At 35.5% G+C, this 20,134-nt stretch overlaps 1 protein-coding gene and 1 non-coding gene across 6 annotated transcripts; one reads left to right on the top strand and one right to left on the bottom strand.

Annotated features, from left to right (window-relative positions):
* Positions 1-73: 73 nt before the first annotated feature.
* LOC132794993 (phospholipid-transporting ATPase ABCA3) lies at positions 74-19,651 on the bottom strand. Of its 5 annotated transcripts, none has more exons than XM_060805373.1 (16): positions 19,497-19,651; positions 18,348-18,627; positions 10,934-11,226; positions 9,921-9,989; positions 8,264-8,846; positions 6,032-7,453; positions 4,913-5,306; positions 3,635-4,846; positions 3,413-3,557; positions 2,709-2,885; positions 1,991-2,647; positions 1,819-1,920; positions 1,466-1,522; positions 1,283-1,402; positions 983-1,171; positions 74-830 (listed from the first exon to the last, which is right to left on the bottom strand). In XM_060805373.1, exons 3-16 carry the CDS (start codon positions 11,143-11,145, stop codon positions 827-829), a joined length of 5,343 nt encoding a protein of 1,780 aa, XP_060661356.1. In that variant the 5' UTR covers positions 11,146-11,226; positions 18,348-18,627; positions 19,497-19,651; the 3' UTR covers positions 74-826. The 5 variants fall into 5 exon arrangements, with proteins under 5 accessions (XP_060661356.1, XP_060661353.1, XP_060661354.1 ...); XM_060805370.1 differs by having other exon boundaries at positions 74-611; XM_060805371.1 differs by lacking the exons at positions 18,348-18,627; positions 19,497-19,651 and adding exons at positions 14,014-14,040; positions 14,179-14,225 and having other exon boundaries at positions 74-611.
* On the top strand, positions 16,252-16,343 carry Trnay-gua (transfer RNA tyrosine (anticodon GUA)). The gene is given in 2 exon segments: positions 16,252-16,288; positions 16,308-16,343. It is a non-coding gene; the product is annotated as a tRNA-Tyr (tRNA).
* Positions 19,652-20,134: the final 483 nt, after the last annotated feature.

Raw genomic sequence — 20,134 nt, 5'->3', positions numbered from 1 at the left:
GACTGATATGACACGCCCCGCTTCGTTTCCGTTAAGCAGTTCAAACTGAAAACAAAATTCAAAATGCGTTGCGTTTCATTCGCTTGAAATGTACATAAATAAATTCAAATTTATTAACATCTTTCTATATAAATTTATCGATATGTCGTTTTGTGTAGCGCCCCGCGTAATTTTAAACACTTATAAATATAGTAGTAGAAACATTGTTAAGAGTCACAGTGCTTAATTTTAATTTTACATTTCATTAATTAGACTATCAATTTTATTAAATGGTCACAAAATAACATTCTTAGCAAACTTTATAAATATATCTTATACGCTTCGTTTCATCATCATTATTCCAACGAAATTGACATCGTTTTTTCTTTTGTGTGTTGTGCTGTGCTTTGCAATACATTTTCGACGGCATTGTTAGACATTCCGTTTGTATATATATATAAATATATATATATAATAAAATTAATACATAGACGTTGAGCTCATTATTTTAACTATCATTGTTAGGTACATCATCTCAGGTAGTAGAAATAAGTAGATATCAAATCTAAGCAATCGCAGTGGCTTCCGCAGCTTGCCTTTTGATGCCGGTGCCTTTTCTCCTTCGTCTTCGTCTGACAAGATGCAATATATATTTATATATACACGATCATATTGTAAAAGCAAAGCAAAATTAAATAAAGCTTTCTCTTTTTTTGTGGGTGCAAGCCAACTACATACTACGTGTTTTTTTTATAAAATCATGATACTTGTGCGTTCTGTAGCACGTGTCACAATTCTACGGCATATGAATACTATCGAGGTTAAAGCGCTTATACTTAACATAACGTTAACTACAAAAACAAAAACAAAAAAAAAATAAAAAGGAAATTAATTTGTGCAACATGTAAAATGCAATGTGTGTGTGTGTCTGTGTTGTGCGCGTGTGCGTGTGCGTGTGCGTGTGCTGAATTTGTTGTGTTTTTTTGACTGGCTTCTCGCTCACTTAATCTTGCGTGGATCTTCGCGTTGGAATTTGGCAAAGTCCAAGAAGATCTCCTCCAATGTCGTCTGACTTATCGAATAATCCTCGATATTCAACTCTTTGCGATTGCGCTCCATCATTCCAAAGATTTTCGACCATTTGATGTCGCTCAATGGAATGTAATAAGTCAACATGCCTTGATGCTCCTCCCTACAAAAGAAAAGAAAAACAACAATTGAATTCATTTGTTGAGTCTGCATTTCAATCGCTGCACTCTCTCTCTCTCTCTCTCTCTCTCTCTCTCTCTCTCTCTCTCTCTACTGTAATATGGCTGTGGGGAATTTGCTTTGCACAAATTCCTTGACATCGTTGATGTTGCCAGCGCCGACAGCTTCATCGTCTCTATCGTCAATCTGTTGCTTATTAAATGAGGCAACGGTGCTGTAAAGTAGTTGAATATGTTATTATCAAAATGTTTATAATATTAATTTGTATATATTTTACCCGATCGTCGACGCTTCAGCTGTGCTGTCACTATGACTATCATTCAGACTGCCATTGCTGCAAAAGTTGTATAACAATTAAATTAACTTATTTAAAGTCTAATCATATTCAAGAAAAATAAGTAAGCATATCAATACTTAGTGTTGAAATTTGCTTAAAACTAATCTAACAAATTGAAATCCTAATTTTAAATAATGAAATCGGATTTCCATTCGGATCGAAAATTTAGTTAAGGCACAAACCTTAGCAGATATTTTAAACAGCGCTTAACAAAGACTCAAACCATTTGAAGCTTTGAAGCACATTTTAACATAATTTAATAAAGTAAACGAATGCAAACAATGCGCACTCACCTCTTTCGCAGCGAGAGAGCGCTGGTATTGGCATATGCCACCGGCGTGGATGGGACGGAATCCGAATCCGATCCCTGTGTGCGATATCTGCTGCCTCGTGAGCTGCAAAACGAACAAAGCATGAGTTAGGCAATGAGAAGAGACGGATGGATGTATTTTATGCATGACTTACATCTGTGAGACGCGCATTGCTTCGCGACCGCGATGCACTTTGATCTTGACCACGAGACCCTTGGAGTATTTGTTCTTCAGATGCTGCGTGGAACCAATGCACTTGAATTCACCATTCACCATAATGGCAAGGCGTGTGCACAGCGCCTCGCATTCCTCCATGCTGTGCGAGGTAAGCACAATCGATTTTCCCGAATCACGAACACTACAAATGACATTCCAGAGCTGTCGTCGGGCAGCCGGATCCATGCCCGTGGTCGGTTCATCCAAATAGACAACGGACGGACGACCGATCAAGGCAATCGCAGTGCTCAGCTTACGCTTATTGCCGCCACTGTAGGCGGACGTTCGCTTATCGATGTGCTTGATGAAACCCAACGCTTTGGCTAACTCCTCCGATATCCTTTTCGTGTTGTGCGAGTGAATGCCGCGCAACAGACAAAAGATGCGCAACACTTCGCGTCCGGTGAGATCCTCGAGCAACGCATCGAATTGCGGGCAATAGCCAATTCGCTCGTAGATTCGATTCATGTCGGACTCCAAACTTAAGCCCTGCACATAGGCAGAACCAAAGCTGATTCTCTCATCGCCCGTCAGCATCTTGAATGTGGTTGTCTTCCCGGCACCGTTCACACCCAAAAGGCCAAAGCATTCAGCTCTACCAAAAATAAAAATATCATCATCAATTACAGTTATTCAGTTGAATACTTTGCACTTACTCTTCCACGCAGAGCGACACCTGATTGACAGCCAGAAAAGATGAATAGAATTTGGTCATACGATCCAAGACTAGATTCTTTGCTGAGATTTGATCGCTGCTCATGTTGAGGATGCGTTGTCGCTCCTTCTCCACATCGTCATTGAAGTAACCATCCTCTGGGGGCGGTGGTGGCTTGCTGTGGAATGCATATAAACCGAATCAATTAGATCACAATAAGAATAATCGATTACTACTACTACTACTATATTTATCGATAGTCCGCATGAAATTATAGGAGAGACTAGCTAAATAACCCTCAAAGCAAAGACTTGCTACGTAATGCCATAGTTAAATTAGTTGACAAATTTTCTCGATAGTAATAATGGAACTATCGACTATCGACTATCGACTGTAATATCATTTAACAAAAATAAAAAAAAAAACTGTTGCTTCACCAGTACACCAATTATTGTAGGTGCAAATATGAAGACATAGATAAATCAATTGACAACATTTATCGATAGTAAGAATGAAACTATCGAATGGACTAATGAGCTAAAAATAAAAAAAAAAAAAAAAAAAACAATTGACATGACAATGCAAATATTGTGGGTGCAAATATGAAGACATAGATAAAATAGTTGCCATCAATATTAACATTATCCATGCAATTAAGGAAATCAATCAGTACAAACATATGTATGTACTATCGAAATCACTTACATGGTGCGTTTGCGTATCAAATAGAGAAGTTCATTGAACAGATTGTACTCGAGCACAATTACAATTAGGAAAAACACAACTCCTGATACCAGCATATAAATGATATCCACCAGTAGCTCTTCCATATCAAAGAAACTCGGTATCTCTGCAAAGAGTGAGACAGAAAGAGAGAGAGAATAGGATAAAGAGTGGTAAATAGACATAGTTTGAAAATGCACTTACTGCAGCATGTTGGCATCAATTCACAACGAAGTATTGGCGGCAAATCGATCGCATCACACGTGGTCTCTTTGGTGGCCAATACAAAGGATTTGAAGAGGCCTTCTTGCAGTGTGTAATGTGGAAAAATGCGACAGACATGTTTAATGGCCGCTGCAGTGCCCTTAATTTTAAAAATGTCCTCTTCCATGACTTTGACCACAACGTAGAGAGCGACGCCAACGAATACATTGATTATCGTGGTGACGGCAAAACCAATTGCGGGCGCATTAAAAAACAGCGACAACAAATACGTATAGGGCAGTGCGGAAAAGCCAAAGACCAACAACACTAAAAAGTAACGTCCCAGCTGTGTGAATGTGGTGAATGGTTCCTCCTGGAAGCATATTATCGTTATCATGATCACGATGAAAGTGAACGTGAATGTGACAAAGTCCCACACGAATTGCGTTATCCAAAACGTGAACACACGCACTCCGCTCACAAATTGTAACAACTTAGCCCGTGATGCTCGCTCCTTGATCAGCGAGAACAAATAGAACGAACTGAGAAAGCACATGCAAAAGCTCAAATTCCCGCCGAGTTGTGAGCCGAATGAGAAAATCAGATTTATTACCGACATATCGGGCGATGGCACTTCCGGATACGGTGCATTTGTCACAATGATGTCCGCATTCTCATTGATCGTTGCCCGAGCAATTGCCTTGTGCACCAAATTCGCCGACAAGGGGGCTGTATGCAATGGAAAAGCGTTCTGCCATGCGATTATCAGATCATTACTGATTACGCTGGCAGCGGCCACGTAGCGACTATTCACACGCGATTGTACATCGTGCAGATCGAGTATGTGTGCCGTAAAGTTGTGGACAGTCTCATAGAGATGCCGTTCACCATACGATTTCGCAATTTTCTCATATTGATCGGCCACACCGTTGCTCAGACCCTTCAAATTCGCTCCACGGTCGAGCAGAACTACGGTGTCCGGATATTGATTGACTTCCACAGTCATCGGGGGTGCTCCGCGTTTCCCTTCGGCCGACTTGTACATAACATAGCTGAGCACCACAAACACAATTGGCATTATGATCTGCAAGGCAAACAGCAATTTGTTGCGAAGCGTGAAGAGCATTTTCTTTAGGAACATGGCATGATATTGATTCTTGGTCAGCTTTAAGCCACGCAACGAACGGCGACGTTGCGAGAATTCCGTGTGCGCTGCAAACAGTTAATTGAGCTTATCATTATTATTTGAGGGAGAGATGAAGTTCAAACACTGCTTACATGGCATCGATTCGGTGTCATCATCATTCGCAGCATCATTGATTGTTTCCTTCTTCTTCTCCTCCTTTCCTGCTCTTCCAATACCACCAGCACCACCACCACTCTCCAAGCGACCTTGAGTGCCATCCGATTGTACAGCGGCATGCGTTTCGGCGCCCACCTTCATGAAGACCTCCTCCATCGTTGTGATGCCCACACCGTAACCGCTGAGATGCAGCTCCTTCGAGCGATCCTCGAGTGCGCCCAACATCTTCTCAAAACGCCCGGAATACTGATCGGGCAGCTCGTAGGTTAGCTCAGTGCCAATGTCGCTCTTCGGCTCAATGCCGGGTATGTAGAGAGCCAGCAAGGCGGTCACATCCTCCACCACACAGTCGGCTTCCTTTACACAGATCTGCGAAACAGGATTTTCAAATAATCTCAATATGTTTTGTAACACTTCACTAAATACGCTTCTTTTCATTTTAGAGCAATTTTACGCCCCTAATTCGTTAAACGATTTTTTCCTTCGCTTTATTCATTGTAGAGGATTTTCTAAGCTCCTCCTTCTTTGAACAATTTGTTCCTACATTTTAGAGGGTTTCTTACGTTCCTAATTCGTTACACGTGTTTTTTCCTTGGCTTTCTACGCTACAATTTTTTTTTCATTTTGGACACACTTTAATTTGTTTTTAATTGCTTCCAACTGATTTATAGAATTTATTAAATGTTACTATTTGTTTTACCAATCAACACAAATATTTTATTGAGTTTCGAATGCATTCCTTAATTTCGTTCTTCTATATTTATTTAAATGCATTTAAATGCATTTTAATTCCTAATTCCTATGCGAGACATTTCCTTGATTTTACTATTCTCAGCCAAAACGTTGTGCACTCGTTTAAAAATATTAAAATAACAGAAAAACTGAATAAATCTAACGAGATTTTTGCTTGTTTCTTATATTCCCTTGCTTTGTCTAATTTAATTTTATTTCTAAGCTCACACACATAATTTACGGATTTTAAAGTATATTTTTTAACTTCACATATTCCTTTATTGATTCCCCCAATTTTACTTTATTCCCATAGTTTCATTAGGTTATTCTTATTAATATTCCATCCCCCAAAGGAAACTTACCAAAGTATATCCTGAACCGTAGTGCTTCTTGAGGAAGAAAGAGGTGCCATAGCACCGCAGATCGCCGTCGCACATGATGCCAATGCGATCGCCCAGCACGTCAGCCTCGTCCATGAAATGTGTGGTCAAGAGCAGAGTGCGTCCGACCTTTTCCTTTTGCAGCAGATCCCAGAGTTGTCGCCGGGCCGCGGGATCCATTCCCGAACTGGGCTCATCGCAGAGCACGACCTTGGTGTCGCCACAGAGGGCACAGCAAATTGAGAGCTTACGCTTCATGCCACCGGACAGTTTGGCTGACAAAACATTCGCCTTGTCCTGCAGCTCAATCAATTTCAAATACTTGTCCACCTCACGCTTCACATCGGCACCCCGGAGTCCCTTCAGGCGACTGAAGAAACGCAAATGATTCGCCACACTCATGTCGTCGAACAAGACATTATGCTGTGGACAAATGCCGAGGGACATGCGAGCACCCTCCAAATTGGTGCGTATATCGCTGCCATTGATGATCGCCGTTCCGGCTGTCGGCTTCAACATTCCCGTGATCATCGATATGGTTGTCGTTTTGCCGGCACCATTGTGACCCAAGAGCACGGTGATCTCATCCTCAAACATGTTCATTGTAATCCCCTTAACGGCCACGTGATTACCAAATTTGCGATGCAAATTCTTCAACTGCAGCCCCACGTGCTTGTCATCCGGTTCCACTTCAAAGGTGTTACTTCTTTTGTCCGTCTGTTCGCGATATGCGTTGATATCCTCGACACCACCGTAGTCGCGGGATCCGCACCAGAATGAGCGTGTAAAGGGGAAATACCATTTGCGTGGCATACCAAATTTGCTCGGGAACACTTGTTCGACATACAGACAGATGATCATGTAAATGACGCTGGAGACGAGCATCATTATCAAGAGCAGACCCATCGATAAGGAATCATCGGCCGAGGACTCTGTGAATAGATTGCTCCATTTTAAACCTTCGCCCGACATCTCGTACTGCATCAACAATTTGCAGCCAAAAGTCATCGCTGAATTCGCTAACAAACTCCAACCGAGTTTCGTGCCCAACGACATCGAGTCATAACCTCTGCCCGTGGCGGGCAAATAGGTGAGGAACCACAAGAGACCCATGACAGCGGCCGCTGTGCTTGCCTTGGAGAAGAACGGTGCGACCATAAAGCAAAATGTGATCGCCGATATAATGTAGACGATGAAAAACAAGAGCACAACCGTAAATTCGGAATGTTGGAACACGGCTAAATTATTCGTCCAAGGTATCTTTAACAATATGACGATCAATATCGCTGATATCGTCAGCATTATAAAGTTCTTCACAAACCACGCGGTCCAATGTAACCAATTACTTAATCCCATGATTTTCATCACCTCCTTCAGCTGTTTCTCCTTCTCCATGGTTATATACTAACGACCAAAAAAACAAAGAGAGAGAAACAAAAGTAAGTTTAGAATGAAATCTTTGGATTTTGGTCGAACAAAAATCTGTTTTATAGTAATAACATATCTTTGTAAAAGTTTCAAATTATATTTTTATATGTCTTGATCTGTATATTTTAATATTACTTTTTAATTCAGTATGTCTTAAGAATAATACCGCATCGTAGGGTAGAAGGTATTATAACTTTGTGGCGAGAGCAAATGTATGCAACAGACAGAAAAAGGCATCTTTGACCCCCATTAGTTATATATATTGTTGATTAGCGTCAACAAACAAGACGATACAGCCATATCTGTCTGTCTGTCCATCTGTACGAACACCTAGATTTACAGGACTATAAGACAAACAGCTATCATTCTTTTTCAGCAGCATTTGCTTACACACAGATCAAGTTTTTTGGTTTTAATTTTTGCCACGCCCACTCCGCGATCTAAAAATCGAATGTATGGGAAAAAAGCCTATTTACTTCGAGTTTTAGTTGCTTTGGCTGACAATCTGGTATATTTTGTGCTCTATGGTATATTTTTAATGTGCTAATATATAAATATACCAACAATAGCATTTGGTATCTTTGTGGTATATTAATTAATAATATTTTCAATCTTATGCCGCACTGTTTTACTTTTAGTGTGCTCGACTGTAGCTTTCTTACTTGTTTTAATTAATAAATGCGAAATACAAGCAACATTTTGTTTGTCGTAGTTAGACCTAAAGCTTTTCAGACGGCAGAACACTTTCTTTTTTCTGTTAGTTTACTTTTACGTATGTGTACATACCCGGGCAATGCATAGGCTTGGATAGATGAAGCTGAACATTATAAGCATCGCCATCATTTCACCTACGTGCTGGAGGAACTGGTCGTCCACATACGATGGAAACGGATACCGCTGCATCTGAATGTCGGGCAAATCATCAACCTTTGACTTGAGTTGAATAAAGGTTTTGGACAGTGCATGCTGAACGGGTAAAAATTCCTCGTTAATGTAACTCGGATTACCGCCAGTGTTGATTTCAGGTTCGCGGGGGCCACCTTTTGTATAGGTATCAAATAATCGTCCCGTATACCAAAGATTTTGAAACACTGACACCGTTCGCAATTCGAATGGGAAACGCAATGAGAATTGCAATTGATCGGGCATATTATCGGGATCGGACCAATCGCCCTCAAATTCAACGCCAACAAATGCATTCGATGCTTTTACCGCATCTGCCAATGCATTGACATTCTCGTATCCATTATATTGTATGTCCAACATTTGCGCAGCAGCGCCAACCAAAGTGTCCAGTGCATCAGTTTTGGGCGCATAATAAATGGCAAAGAGTGGATATTTCGATTCGGCTTGAATTTGCATCGATTGGCTGCATGCATACAAAAATAATGAAATACAAAAAAATAATAATTTATTATTTGATGTGATGTGATTTGATTGCGATACTTAAAACGAATCTGTTAATAATAGTATTTGAGGTGCACGTTTGAAATCCTAAATATATTGTATTATTAACAAAGACCAAACATTAAAATACTATTTGAAAAAAAAAAGATGCTGAAAATTTTGTGCATATTACAGCTAAAATGAAGCTAGATTAGAGAAAGACATGGTGAAACATTAAAGAGATGAGTATTACGAAATGGAACTTAAAAGTATCTACCTAGTATTTATATAAAACTATTCACATAAACAAAAAAAATCGCCAAACCAAATAGTATATAATTATAGTATATTATAGATATAAAGTAATTGTAACATATCCACTTAAATGATCGATCGCATTAAATATTGTGTTTTAAGTACATAAGCATATTATTATAGTCATTGATATAAAAAAATTATAACATATCTTAAGCATATTATTATAGTTTATTATTAATATTGTTGATATAAAGAAATTATAACATATCTTCCTAAATGATTGCACTAAATATTGTGTTTTATATGCATTAGTATATTATTATTAGTATATTATTATAGTATATTATAGACATAAAGCAATTGTAACATAACCTCTTAAATGATTGCATCAAATATTGTGTATAAAGTGCATAGCGATGAAGTTCGGGCTTGAGTGTATATCGATTGCATTCAATGTCAATTCATCGATTGTGCAAGGCGATAGTAAGCTGAATTCTATAAATTTGCAGAGAGTGCCAAACGTTTTATTGTTGAGCATGTTTTGATTTTGGCAATACACGTTATAAGCAAAATGTTCCAATACAAAAGTACATTAATATGGATGTTATCGGATCTAATTTCGCTTATTTTTCGATTTAATTGATGAAAAGTTAAGGCATCGATATATGATTTTATAAGCCAATGCATGCAAATTCTGCAAGAGGTATAGCACATTCGGTAAGCCGAAAACAATATTTCATTATTTTTTTTTTGGGTTACATTTTGTTTGTCGATTATTTATCGGATTGTTTATCTTTACCTGTCTGATGACTTTGATAATATCTTGGAAAGAAACTTGCGCATAGTATGTGCAGCATCGTAATTTGCTCTGAAAGTTGTGTTGTATACGATATAAGACAAATTACGTGGAAATTTACCAATTTTTGTATATGTACACATATGAATATATATGTATATATGTACATATATGTATATATATATATATATATATATATGTATGTAATAAAGGCATACAGCGATTGAATACCCGCTACCCACAAATAAAAAAAATCGAATAACAAACGTAACTTTAGATCTGCGAATTTTGATATATACAATAATAACTATAGTAGTTATGATTCCTGAAAATTTAGTTGCGATCAGATAAAAATTGTGGAAGTTATTAAAGAAATACTTTTTTATGGGCAAAAACGCCTACTTACTAAGGGTCTTAGTTGCTTTGGCTGACAATCTGGTACATTGTGCCGTCTATGGTATATTTTGAATGCGGTACTATATCAATATACCAAATATACCATTTTATATTTTTAGTATTTTGCAGTATATTCGGTATATAAAATATATTTCTTTTGTTCAAAATGGGTAGCGGGTATCTCCAAGTCGAGTACACTCGACTTCTTACTTATTCTTACTTGTTTTAGTAATCACTGTATGCCATTGAGCTTATAGTAAATGTACATATTCATACATATAACATATAAATATAAAAAGTGTCAGTTAAAGGTAAAGAGTAAAAAGCGAGAAGCGAAAGTGCTGCAGCACATATAAAATGAAAATTGCAATCATAAAAGCAACAAAAATCAAAAGAAAATGCAAAGTAAAAAAATAAAGAAAAAACATTATAACTCGCACTTAAACACAAGACACAATCATTAGAATACAACTCAAAACACATGTGTTAAACTAGACGAACGAAAATAAAAACAAATAATAATTATAAATATATAGTAAATAATAAAACAAAAATACAAGTGTTTTAGTCGATAATGTTGTTTTGCAATTTTGAAATTTAGAAACCAATCGTTGACTTACTTAAACCCTTTCAAATTATCTATATCATATGGTTGATATTCCGCAATTGGGCTTACGGCAGGCGTAAAAGTACATCGAATCATAACGACTAATAACATAAACAACGGCGGTATTAGCAATTCGATAATAAATTGAGTCTTGTGGGCCAATTGTAGAACTGCATTTTTCCATAGCAACAGTACGAATTTATCCCAATTCGATACTTTCGCCATTTTGTTAGTTCAATTCAGTTCGTCATATCCTGTCTATGTGTTTTTTTCTTCGAATATAATGACGTATCACAAATTGCGAATCTGCAACGAAAAATAAACGAATTAATCGAAATATACAATATACAGCGAAATATATATAATATATACTAAATAGGAAAAATATAAATATATATATAATATAATCTGAACTTCAGGATTATTAAGTGTCGCATGATTTTAAAGTATAAACAGATGCGAAATTAAATGAAATATAAAAAAAGAATCAGCATAACATTCGAATTTAATAATTTTTTTAATTTAATAATAGTAAGAATAAACTAAATTATATATTAAAGACAATTGTTTTTGGAATATTTATATGATAACCAAAAGGTAGAAATACAAATTTGATGCCACTTTTAAATTCGGCTTCCTTAAATGAAGATGAGGTTTGGTCCAAATAAGTTTTTCCCTGTGTTGTTATAGTACTCTTTTCTTTTTACTGTCCTGGTTCAATACTTAATGAAGAAAAAAAAAACTTTTAATTTCGTAACTATTCGTAAGAAACCTCACATCTCTCTGACTAATTTTTTTTTTTTTTTACCCATTTCATGCGTATTGTTATATAGATTTTAATATAAATTGGCATATTAATTAGCAAATTACATGCAACCTATTAAACTTAACGTAAATGCATTGTGTTTATTTACTTAATGCATTTTAGCGGCCATCAGCTGATTGAAGTGCTAGTAGATAATTTTAGAGGTTAAGAGCTTTTTAAGCAAAGGCCCCAAAAACACTCGTCACAACTTAAATATGACTATATTTATAGTTATAAATATATATTATTGAACAGCTGAGACGATATGCAATGGATCGCTGCTTATTTCAAGCACTTTCAACAGACAAATTTAATTCATTATACTGCCCTAACTAAAAAAAGTATTGAATTTATTTAAACGCAGAATTTTAGTTAAATGTTTCAACATAAAACATATTCATTCTTTCATTTTCTAACTTTTTGTTTGTAGCTTTTTCTGTGCGTATATCTATTGGTTATTCTTGCACTAGTCGACAGTATGGTATATTTTGAATGTAGTATATTATGTAGTATATAATTGAACATCCGAAACGATATAGCCAAGTTCATCAGTCTGTATGTTTGTCGAATCTTATTTGCTTTAGTCGACAATCTGGTATATTTCAAATATAGAAGAATGTATATCAATATATCAAATATAGAGTGTGGTATATTTTTTTATTTGTTGATATATTTAAACGAATAATATTTTATCAGATATCTCTCGCTCGATTAATTTCAAATAGCTATCATAGTAATAATAGTTTAAAAATATAAGTAAGATATCTATTTGGTATATAGTATATTATTAAGTATATTATTGAACAGCCTAGACGATATGCCCATGTTCGTCTGTCTGTATATCTGTTTTACTTGATTTTACTTGATTTAGTTGATAATCTAGTATATTTCAAATGTAGTAGTATATCAATATGCCAACTATTCATTGCGGTATATTTTATAATTTTTGGTACAATTATTTAGTATCTTTGAACGAATATTAATATTATCGGATTTCTCACATTTGATTAACATCATTTAGCAATTTTGGTAATAAAAATTACCTTTTTGATATTAAAATAAATGTAAAATACCCAATAACATTTATTTAGTATTGCAGTTCCCGTCAACACTTAAGCATTAGATTGCAAGTGCAATAACTAAAAAGTTTAACGCACCTGTTCAGCTAAGAACAAGTGTCTGCACTGAATTATTATTGTACTTGGATTAATATCTAATCAGTTGAGAAAAGGGAACTAATCGCGACACGTGAACTGAGGCCACGAGTCTATTGGAACTTGGATCATGTGTTGTCACGATTTCTGGTGCATGCTATCGATAAGATTAGAGCAAAGTATTACCTTGTTAATTGTAGTAACAAGTGCGAAAACATATGTAAATTTAGATTGGTGGAAGCGATAAATATTAATCGTTTTTGCTGAGAGTTTGAGATGTGGTCCCAAATGCATTGCAATTATATTGTCAGGCGATGAACTGCAATCGGTACTATCATAAATACTATCGAATGATGCCGTGCTTGGCTTATCGAACGGAAAACGCTCAGACGCTACTCCCCCACCATAAACGTATTATGTCCAAAAATAAAATGCCATAAATGCTAGATGATCTTGCTAGACTTTCAACCCTCATATACAAGTTGGCTTTCTTTAGAAATTATGATAAATTGAAACCATTGTTGCTGGGTGATAAATTAACAATTATATTTCCAAAAATAAATGCTATACTAAGAAATTCAATCTTTTTAGCAATATTTCTTAACAACAACAAAATGCAATAAAATGGAATGAAATTGCTAATATTGCTCGATCATTTTTCTTTTAAGGCGGTTTAATTATAAATTAGTGCATTGCAATTATACGTCTGTTTTAATGCTGGATTATGGCACAGCAGCGGCAAAAATTGCTGATATGATTAACTTGCGACTTTCGAATTATCTAATGATAAGCTCAATGCTTGCCGATTGTTTATAAACAAAGAAAGAGTTAAAGACACGATACGAATGAAATGGAAAAAAGGCTAGAAAACTAAATGTAAATTCTGAATAAAAAAAATGAAAATATAAATATAAAAATCAAAAAATTTAGCAATGTTTTCAAGCCGGAGTGATATTTGGTAAAAGTATTGAAATACTCTTCAAAGGAATGAGTCAAGGGTTCTGCAGGTTGTAAATTTGTCATATTTCGAGATAAGTTTGCAACAATAAAACTTCAGCTATGTTGTCAGTTATTTGCAAACGCTGAGATAGAAACAATGTCTGGCCCCTGAAATTATATGGAAGCTTTGCTCACCTCAATAGAAAATATGCCTTTGCGTGACTAAGCCACGATATAACAACACCGTCAACAATAAAAAAGAAAACAGTTTAAAAAATAAAAGTTGTTCTACATATGTATAAGCAGAGTCGAAAATAATGAAAACAAAGTGTAGAATAATACAATATAATAATTACTAACTGGGCAGGTCGAACAACCAACCAACCGCACGATCGTCGCGACAATTGTAAACTGAGTTGAGTTAACAAATTTCTCGAATCGCGTTGCTTTGTTTGTTTTTTTCTTTCTTTTTTTTTCTAGTTCTTATCGAATCTATTGGTGTGTTTTGTGGTCGTTCAGTAGGTTGTTCGTTGCGAGTCGATTTATCGCTCGACATTAACCATGGGCGGCAGGCATCTGATAAGCGCAAATAGATGACCACGATTATGCTATCGGTTATGCCTCGAGTGCAATAATAGGTGTTTGCAATTTAACAGACATTACTTATGTCACAGCTAAACAATCGATCGACACGTTTCTGCAGCAACTACTTTATTATCGTATATATCGATCGGCATTTGTGTGTGCAATATATAAGGATGAAAGCATTCGTTTTATATCAAAAGGATTTTACTTCCTTACAATGTTTCTTCATAAGTTGCTGGAATGCTTATCAACAAGGTAATTCCTTATATAAAACACAACAAATTGCCTTGATCTATCAAGCTAGATAAATATCAGTTCAGCTAAAGTTCAGTCAAGTACAAGTGAGAAATATACTCGATGCGTACATATAAGGTAGAAGGGTATTATTATAACTTTGTTTAGTATTTTTGCAGTATATTTGTAGAATATGTTTTTACTGAAAATACTGTTGCAAAATGCAGAAGGATACACCGTTTAGTATTTTTGTGATAATTTGGTATAATTTTAGAACGAGTTTTTATTGAAAATATTGTTGTAACAGGTAGAAGGAGATATCGTTCAGTATTATTGCAGTATATTAATTTTTTATTTTTAGAATGAGTTTTTATCGAAAATATTGTTACAACAGGCAGAAGCTGATATCGTTTAGTATTTTTAATATATTTTAGAACACGTTTTTATTAAAAAATAATGTTGTGACATGTAGACAAACATGTCGTCTAGTATTTTTGTGGTATATTAATTTGGTATAATTTTATAATTTTTTTTGAAAATAATGTTGTAGCAGGCAGGAGATATCGTTTTGTATTTTTGTGGTACAATAATTTGGTATATTTGATTGAAAATATTGTTGCAACAGGCAGACTGATATATTGTTTGGTATTTTTGCGGTATATTAATTTGATATATTTTTAAAATATGGTTTTATTGAAAACGGGTAGCGGATATTTCAAAGTCGAGCACCAACGAGAGAAAATATAAACTACTTTTTTCTGCCAGATCAGTTGTTGACCAAAATAGGAATATGTACAAATATTTTGATAAGTTCGACTATCCACAACTTTATGATGGATATAAAACCTAGTGAAATTAGAAAATTTATGCCGCTTTCTATAATCGTACTGCGCTTGTAATATCATGATATCAACTGATGGATATATAATTCTCTATTGCCAATTCTAATCTAGCGTAATTTTAGTAGTTTTGATAAAAGAAACCCAAATATATGTATGTATACTAACCCACAATAATTCAATGAATAGCCACATTCTCGTATCTTTACACATGTTCAACAAACAATTTAGGGAGAAATGGGCGTGAAAAGAACTTTTGCGGTGACACACCTTGAAACCCTTTGTGTTTTCAGATAATTTAAGTGGTCAAGGGACAACACAAAATTTTGTATTTGCAAAATATAAAATTACAACTTATTTGAGCACACAAATAACATTAAAATTGCTCTTACGTTTGCAATAATGCTCAGAAAATATGCTGTTAATATAATTTGTTAAATATCCAAAAAGATAGAAATGTATCTTTAAAGAACGTTCTTTACGTATACTTCTTAAACATGATCAAATATGTAGCTGTTTTATAAGATCGCTTACTGGCACGCATCTACAATTAAATTGGAAATACCTGAATCGACATTTAACTAGCCTCAGCATGACGAGACATGTAGAACAAGAATATTGCTGAAGCGTCTTATCAATTGTTTGGCACGCTTTACTCAATGAACTACCGAACGACAGCCACCAAATTTAGCTGATCTTAACAGAATACAACAGCGCGTATTTGCGATTTAAAAATGAATTTGAAAGCGCAGCTTTTGCATGCGACTTTCACCTGCCTTCGATAGCTCAGTTGGTAGAGCGATGGACTGTAGTTAATGATTAATAATAGACATCCACAGGTCGCTGGTTCGACTCCGGCTCGAAGGATTAATCCCTTTTTTTTAGACGCTGTACAAAGTGCTTAGTGCTTATAAAAATAATATTAATAAAAAACAATTTGAAGATAATCTTTGCACTTTTCAAATTCAGTACAAATTATCACTTTCTTTGGCTCGCATAATGACTGCATATAGATTTTTTTTCATGAGTGAAAAAATCGGACCGAGAAACTAAAAATTAATTTTATAAAACATTTTTTTTTTTGTGGGTAATTATCAAGTCTCAAATGGGATTTATCCATAAAACTGAGTGCGGGTTAGTCCATATGGGAATAAAGAAACCCGGAATTTGTGTAGTACATATGTAGTATATATCAAAATGGATGATAATACGCCGACACATGACTCATTTGAGAGAGTTTACGGCACTCGTGGGTTGCACCGAGAATTATCTGAATTACTTAAAGTGTCGCATACTCACATACATATCTACAAATACTTTAGTAAAACATTTTAATTAAATTACATTTAGTGGGCGCCTGATAGGTGATAAATATACAACTGACATGCGATGCAACATATTTGTTACAAGTTTAGCAAATGTGCTATAATTAACACATGTGTTTATAACAAACGAGGGACTCGCCATTTAATTACAAAGGTAATAAACTTAGCGCGATTTCCGAGAACACGTATACTATTATTAAAATGATGACTAAACTTTCGTACGCAGCATTAGATTAGAGGCTTCTCTATCATATAAGCACTTCATCGTGTAAACCCCAAGTGCGAGAGACCTTTTGCATCTTATCTATACATATAAATTCGCATGATTATCAATTGGAGCGCTTATCTAGAAAACACTTTCTGCCCACCTAAGCCCTTGACAGTTTAAATGCCATACATATTAGAATAGAAGCTATGCGAGCGTGACAATGACAATTCCAAATAATACAAATGAAATAAAAACAAGTAAGAAATCTAGAGTCGAGTGTGCTTGACTGCTAGATACCCGATATATTCTACAAATGTACCAAATATAACAAGTACGAAAGCAAAAGTCGAGTGTGCTTGACCCGCTATATTCTAAAAATATAATATACCCAAATAATATTAAAATATATCGAAACCTATATTTGGTATATTGATAAAGTACTATATTCAAAATATACCATACATACATACTATACCAGCAACTAAAATGATTTCTTTAATAACATTTACAATTTATATCTGATCGCAACGACAATTGCAGGAATCATTAAAACTATAGTTGTAATAAAATATTCCAAAAGTGTAAACTCAAGCTTCAATTACGATTACTAGTTGAGTTGTTCGATTTTCGGGATGGAAGTGGGCGTGGCTAAAGTCTGAAAATCAAACTTGATCTGCGAGCAAATGCAACAAGTGTTGTCGAAAAAAAATTAAATCTCTACTACTTATTGTCTCTGAGATCTAGGTGTTCATACTGACAGACAGACAGACAGACGGATAGAACTACATATATCGTCTACTTCTATTATGTATACTTTATAGGGTCGGAGATGACTCCTTCTTGGTGGAGGCACAAAATTTTCATACCCTGCTACCCAATGGGTATCGGTAGTTTAAAAACTAATACCGAGAGTACTCGACTGTGAAATACTTTGAAATTATAAATCATACAAGTAAAATTTTCAAATCCAAAAACCATTTATATTACTGGTGTTAATGTGTATATTGTAATTTAAATTCTGAGGCACTAATTTCATCATCATATAGTATCATATCAATAATATTCTTTTCAATAAGGTAAATTCTTTTTTAAGCCAAAAAAAAATCCACATCTTTTTTTAAAAATATAAACTTGAGTTTTATGGAAATTAGAATTACCTTAAGAGCGATTAAAACTTGTGAACGCGTCAACTATAATACAATTTTCAATAATCTACGATCTCTGTGAATTCTGTATGCATTTCCATTGTGCTATACTACAGGCAAATGTATAAATATCTAATGAAAGTGCTTACAAAATTGGGGTAATAAATTATATTAAATGCAATTCTCTACTCACCAACAAGATAAGAATTTAATTGCAATTCTCCACGTGCTTCATAGAGTCTCCAATGACGTCACAAATGCAGGCAGCGCGAAGAGTCGAGAGCGCGAACGTGAATAAATAACAACAATTATAAGCAAGCAATCAAAAGTCTACACACGATGTAATTTGCTCGACGTTGTTATTATTGGTGTTGTTGTTGTACAAACTAGTATTATTAATCGCTCAGGTATGGAATTCACTTATATTAATGACTAATTTGTATTGCTGTGTACTTTGGCAATGATTGTATTTGCTAAATAATTGATGAAATAGAAACAGTAGCAGTCAATTTGTTAATAACTCACTGGGAATTAATGCAACCTCACGATGATAATGAACTAAACATTCCGACATACGCACACACACACACACACACACACATACACTAAGTGCGTTCGCACCTGAAATCTCTCACACACACACACACTATTGAAACCGCACTGCATACGTTTGTATGTGCAGTGTGTATCCTAACTGTTGTTCTGAACCGTTGACATTTCGAATTTGAACAATCTCTCTCTCGCTTACTCTCACTCTTGTTCGCATCCTGGAGCACCCTGTATTTAATGCATCGTCATTCACACACACACACGCATACACTTGCATCGTAAAATACAAATATAATACTAAATCGAATAAGAAATTCCACTTTTGGCACAAGAACACATAACGGAAAAACTTGTTGATATTATAAATTTCTTTTAGGGCAGATACAGAAATGCATGCATGCATATGCATATATATATACATATATGTATAAATGCAAGTGTGTGTGAGAGCAGCTGCAGCCGCCGGTATCTAAAATAGTTTTTCATTGCGCATTGTTAGCTACATATGTATTTTATCTCTGTCACTCCTGCTGAGTGAGTATGTACACATAACACCCTTTCATATGCTTTGCATATTGAAATGTAAACAATTACTCAACAATTTTAAAATAAATTCATCGTTTATATGCAGCACCCCAATCAGCTGTTCGCTGCATTCACACACATACACGATTGCACTCACACGCGACGTCAATAATATGCATTTGGCAAACAAAATCATTTACACACACATAAAAAAAACACAAAATAAAAGTAACCGCACAATTTACCGAAAAGTACGCGCGCTACAAACCTGCCGAGAGACACGAAAGAACTCAACGTAGTTTAAGTTGGTCAAAACCGAAAACACAATACAAAATACACTCACACAAACACACGCATGCAGACAATGCGTCGCGAAGCGACCGAGCGGCAACAAACAAAATATACGTTACGGTTATGCGAGTGCGTTTATCAATTTTCAATGTGTCAGCTGAGCACCATGAGTCTAGACGAGCAGGCGAGCGAGCGAGAGAGAAAACTTACGTCAAACGGCCGACGACTAGAACTATCACACAACTATCGTTTATCGAAATAGAATATGAAAACAGTGTGACCACGACGAGATTCAAATATTTGAATATTCAAACATAACGTATGCAATATTCTGATATTTTTATTTGTGCGAATTGGTTGATTTTTGTTTTTAAAGTCCTTGACTTGCATTAAACTCATGGTCTCCAGGTTAACGCAGTCTAGTCACCTGTCGACGGAGTCGCATTAAATATTAATTATGAGTGCTGGCGGGGGGAGGTTTCACGGTTGCGTGCACATATTTTACGACTAACACTTTTAAGTTCCCAGTCAAAATCGCCATAGTTTATTAAAATGGGTCAGACAAGTGTTGCGACTCTTATGAATAATATGTGTCTGCACGTTTTGTGGTTCAAT

This window comes from Drosophila nasuta, chromosome X, assembly GCF_023558535.2.
Source record: "Drosophila nasuta strain 15112-1781.00 chromosome X, ASM2355853v1, whole genome shotgun sequence".
In the NCBI taxonomy this organism is placed as follows: domain Eukaryota; kingdom Metazoa; phylum Arthropoda; class Insecta; order Diptera; family Drosophilidae; genus Drosophila; species Drosophila nasuta.
The sequence above is the reverse complement of the archived record's forward strand: the minus strand, read 5'-3'. Positions and strand labels throughout refer to the sequence as shown.

Excerpts from the sequence above, each read along its gene's own strand:
- LOC132794993 (XM_060805370.1), bottom strand. The coding sequence starts at position 11,145 with ATGGCGAAAGTATCGAATTGGGATAAATTCGTACTGTTGCTATGGAAA. Across the intron at positions 2,648-2,708 it reads GTGTCGCTCTGCGTGGAAGA|AGCTGAATGCTTTGGCCTTT; the intron begins GTAAGTGCAAAG and ends TATTTTTGGTAG. Across the intron at positions 1,921-1,990 it reads GCAATGCGCGTCTCACAGAT|CTCACGAGGCAGCAGATATC; the intron begins GTAAGTCATGCA and ends TTCGTTTTGCAG.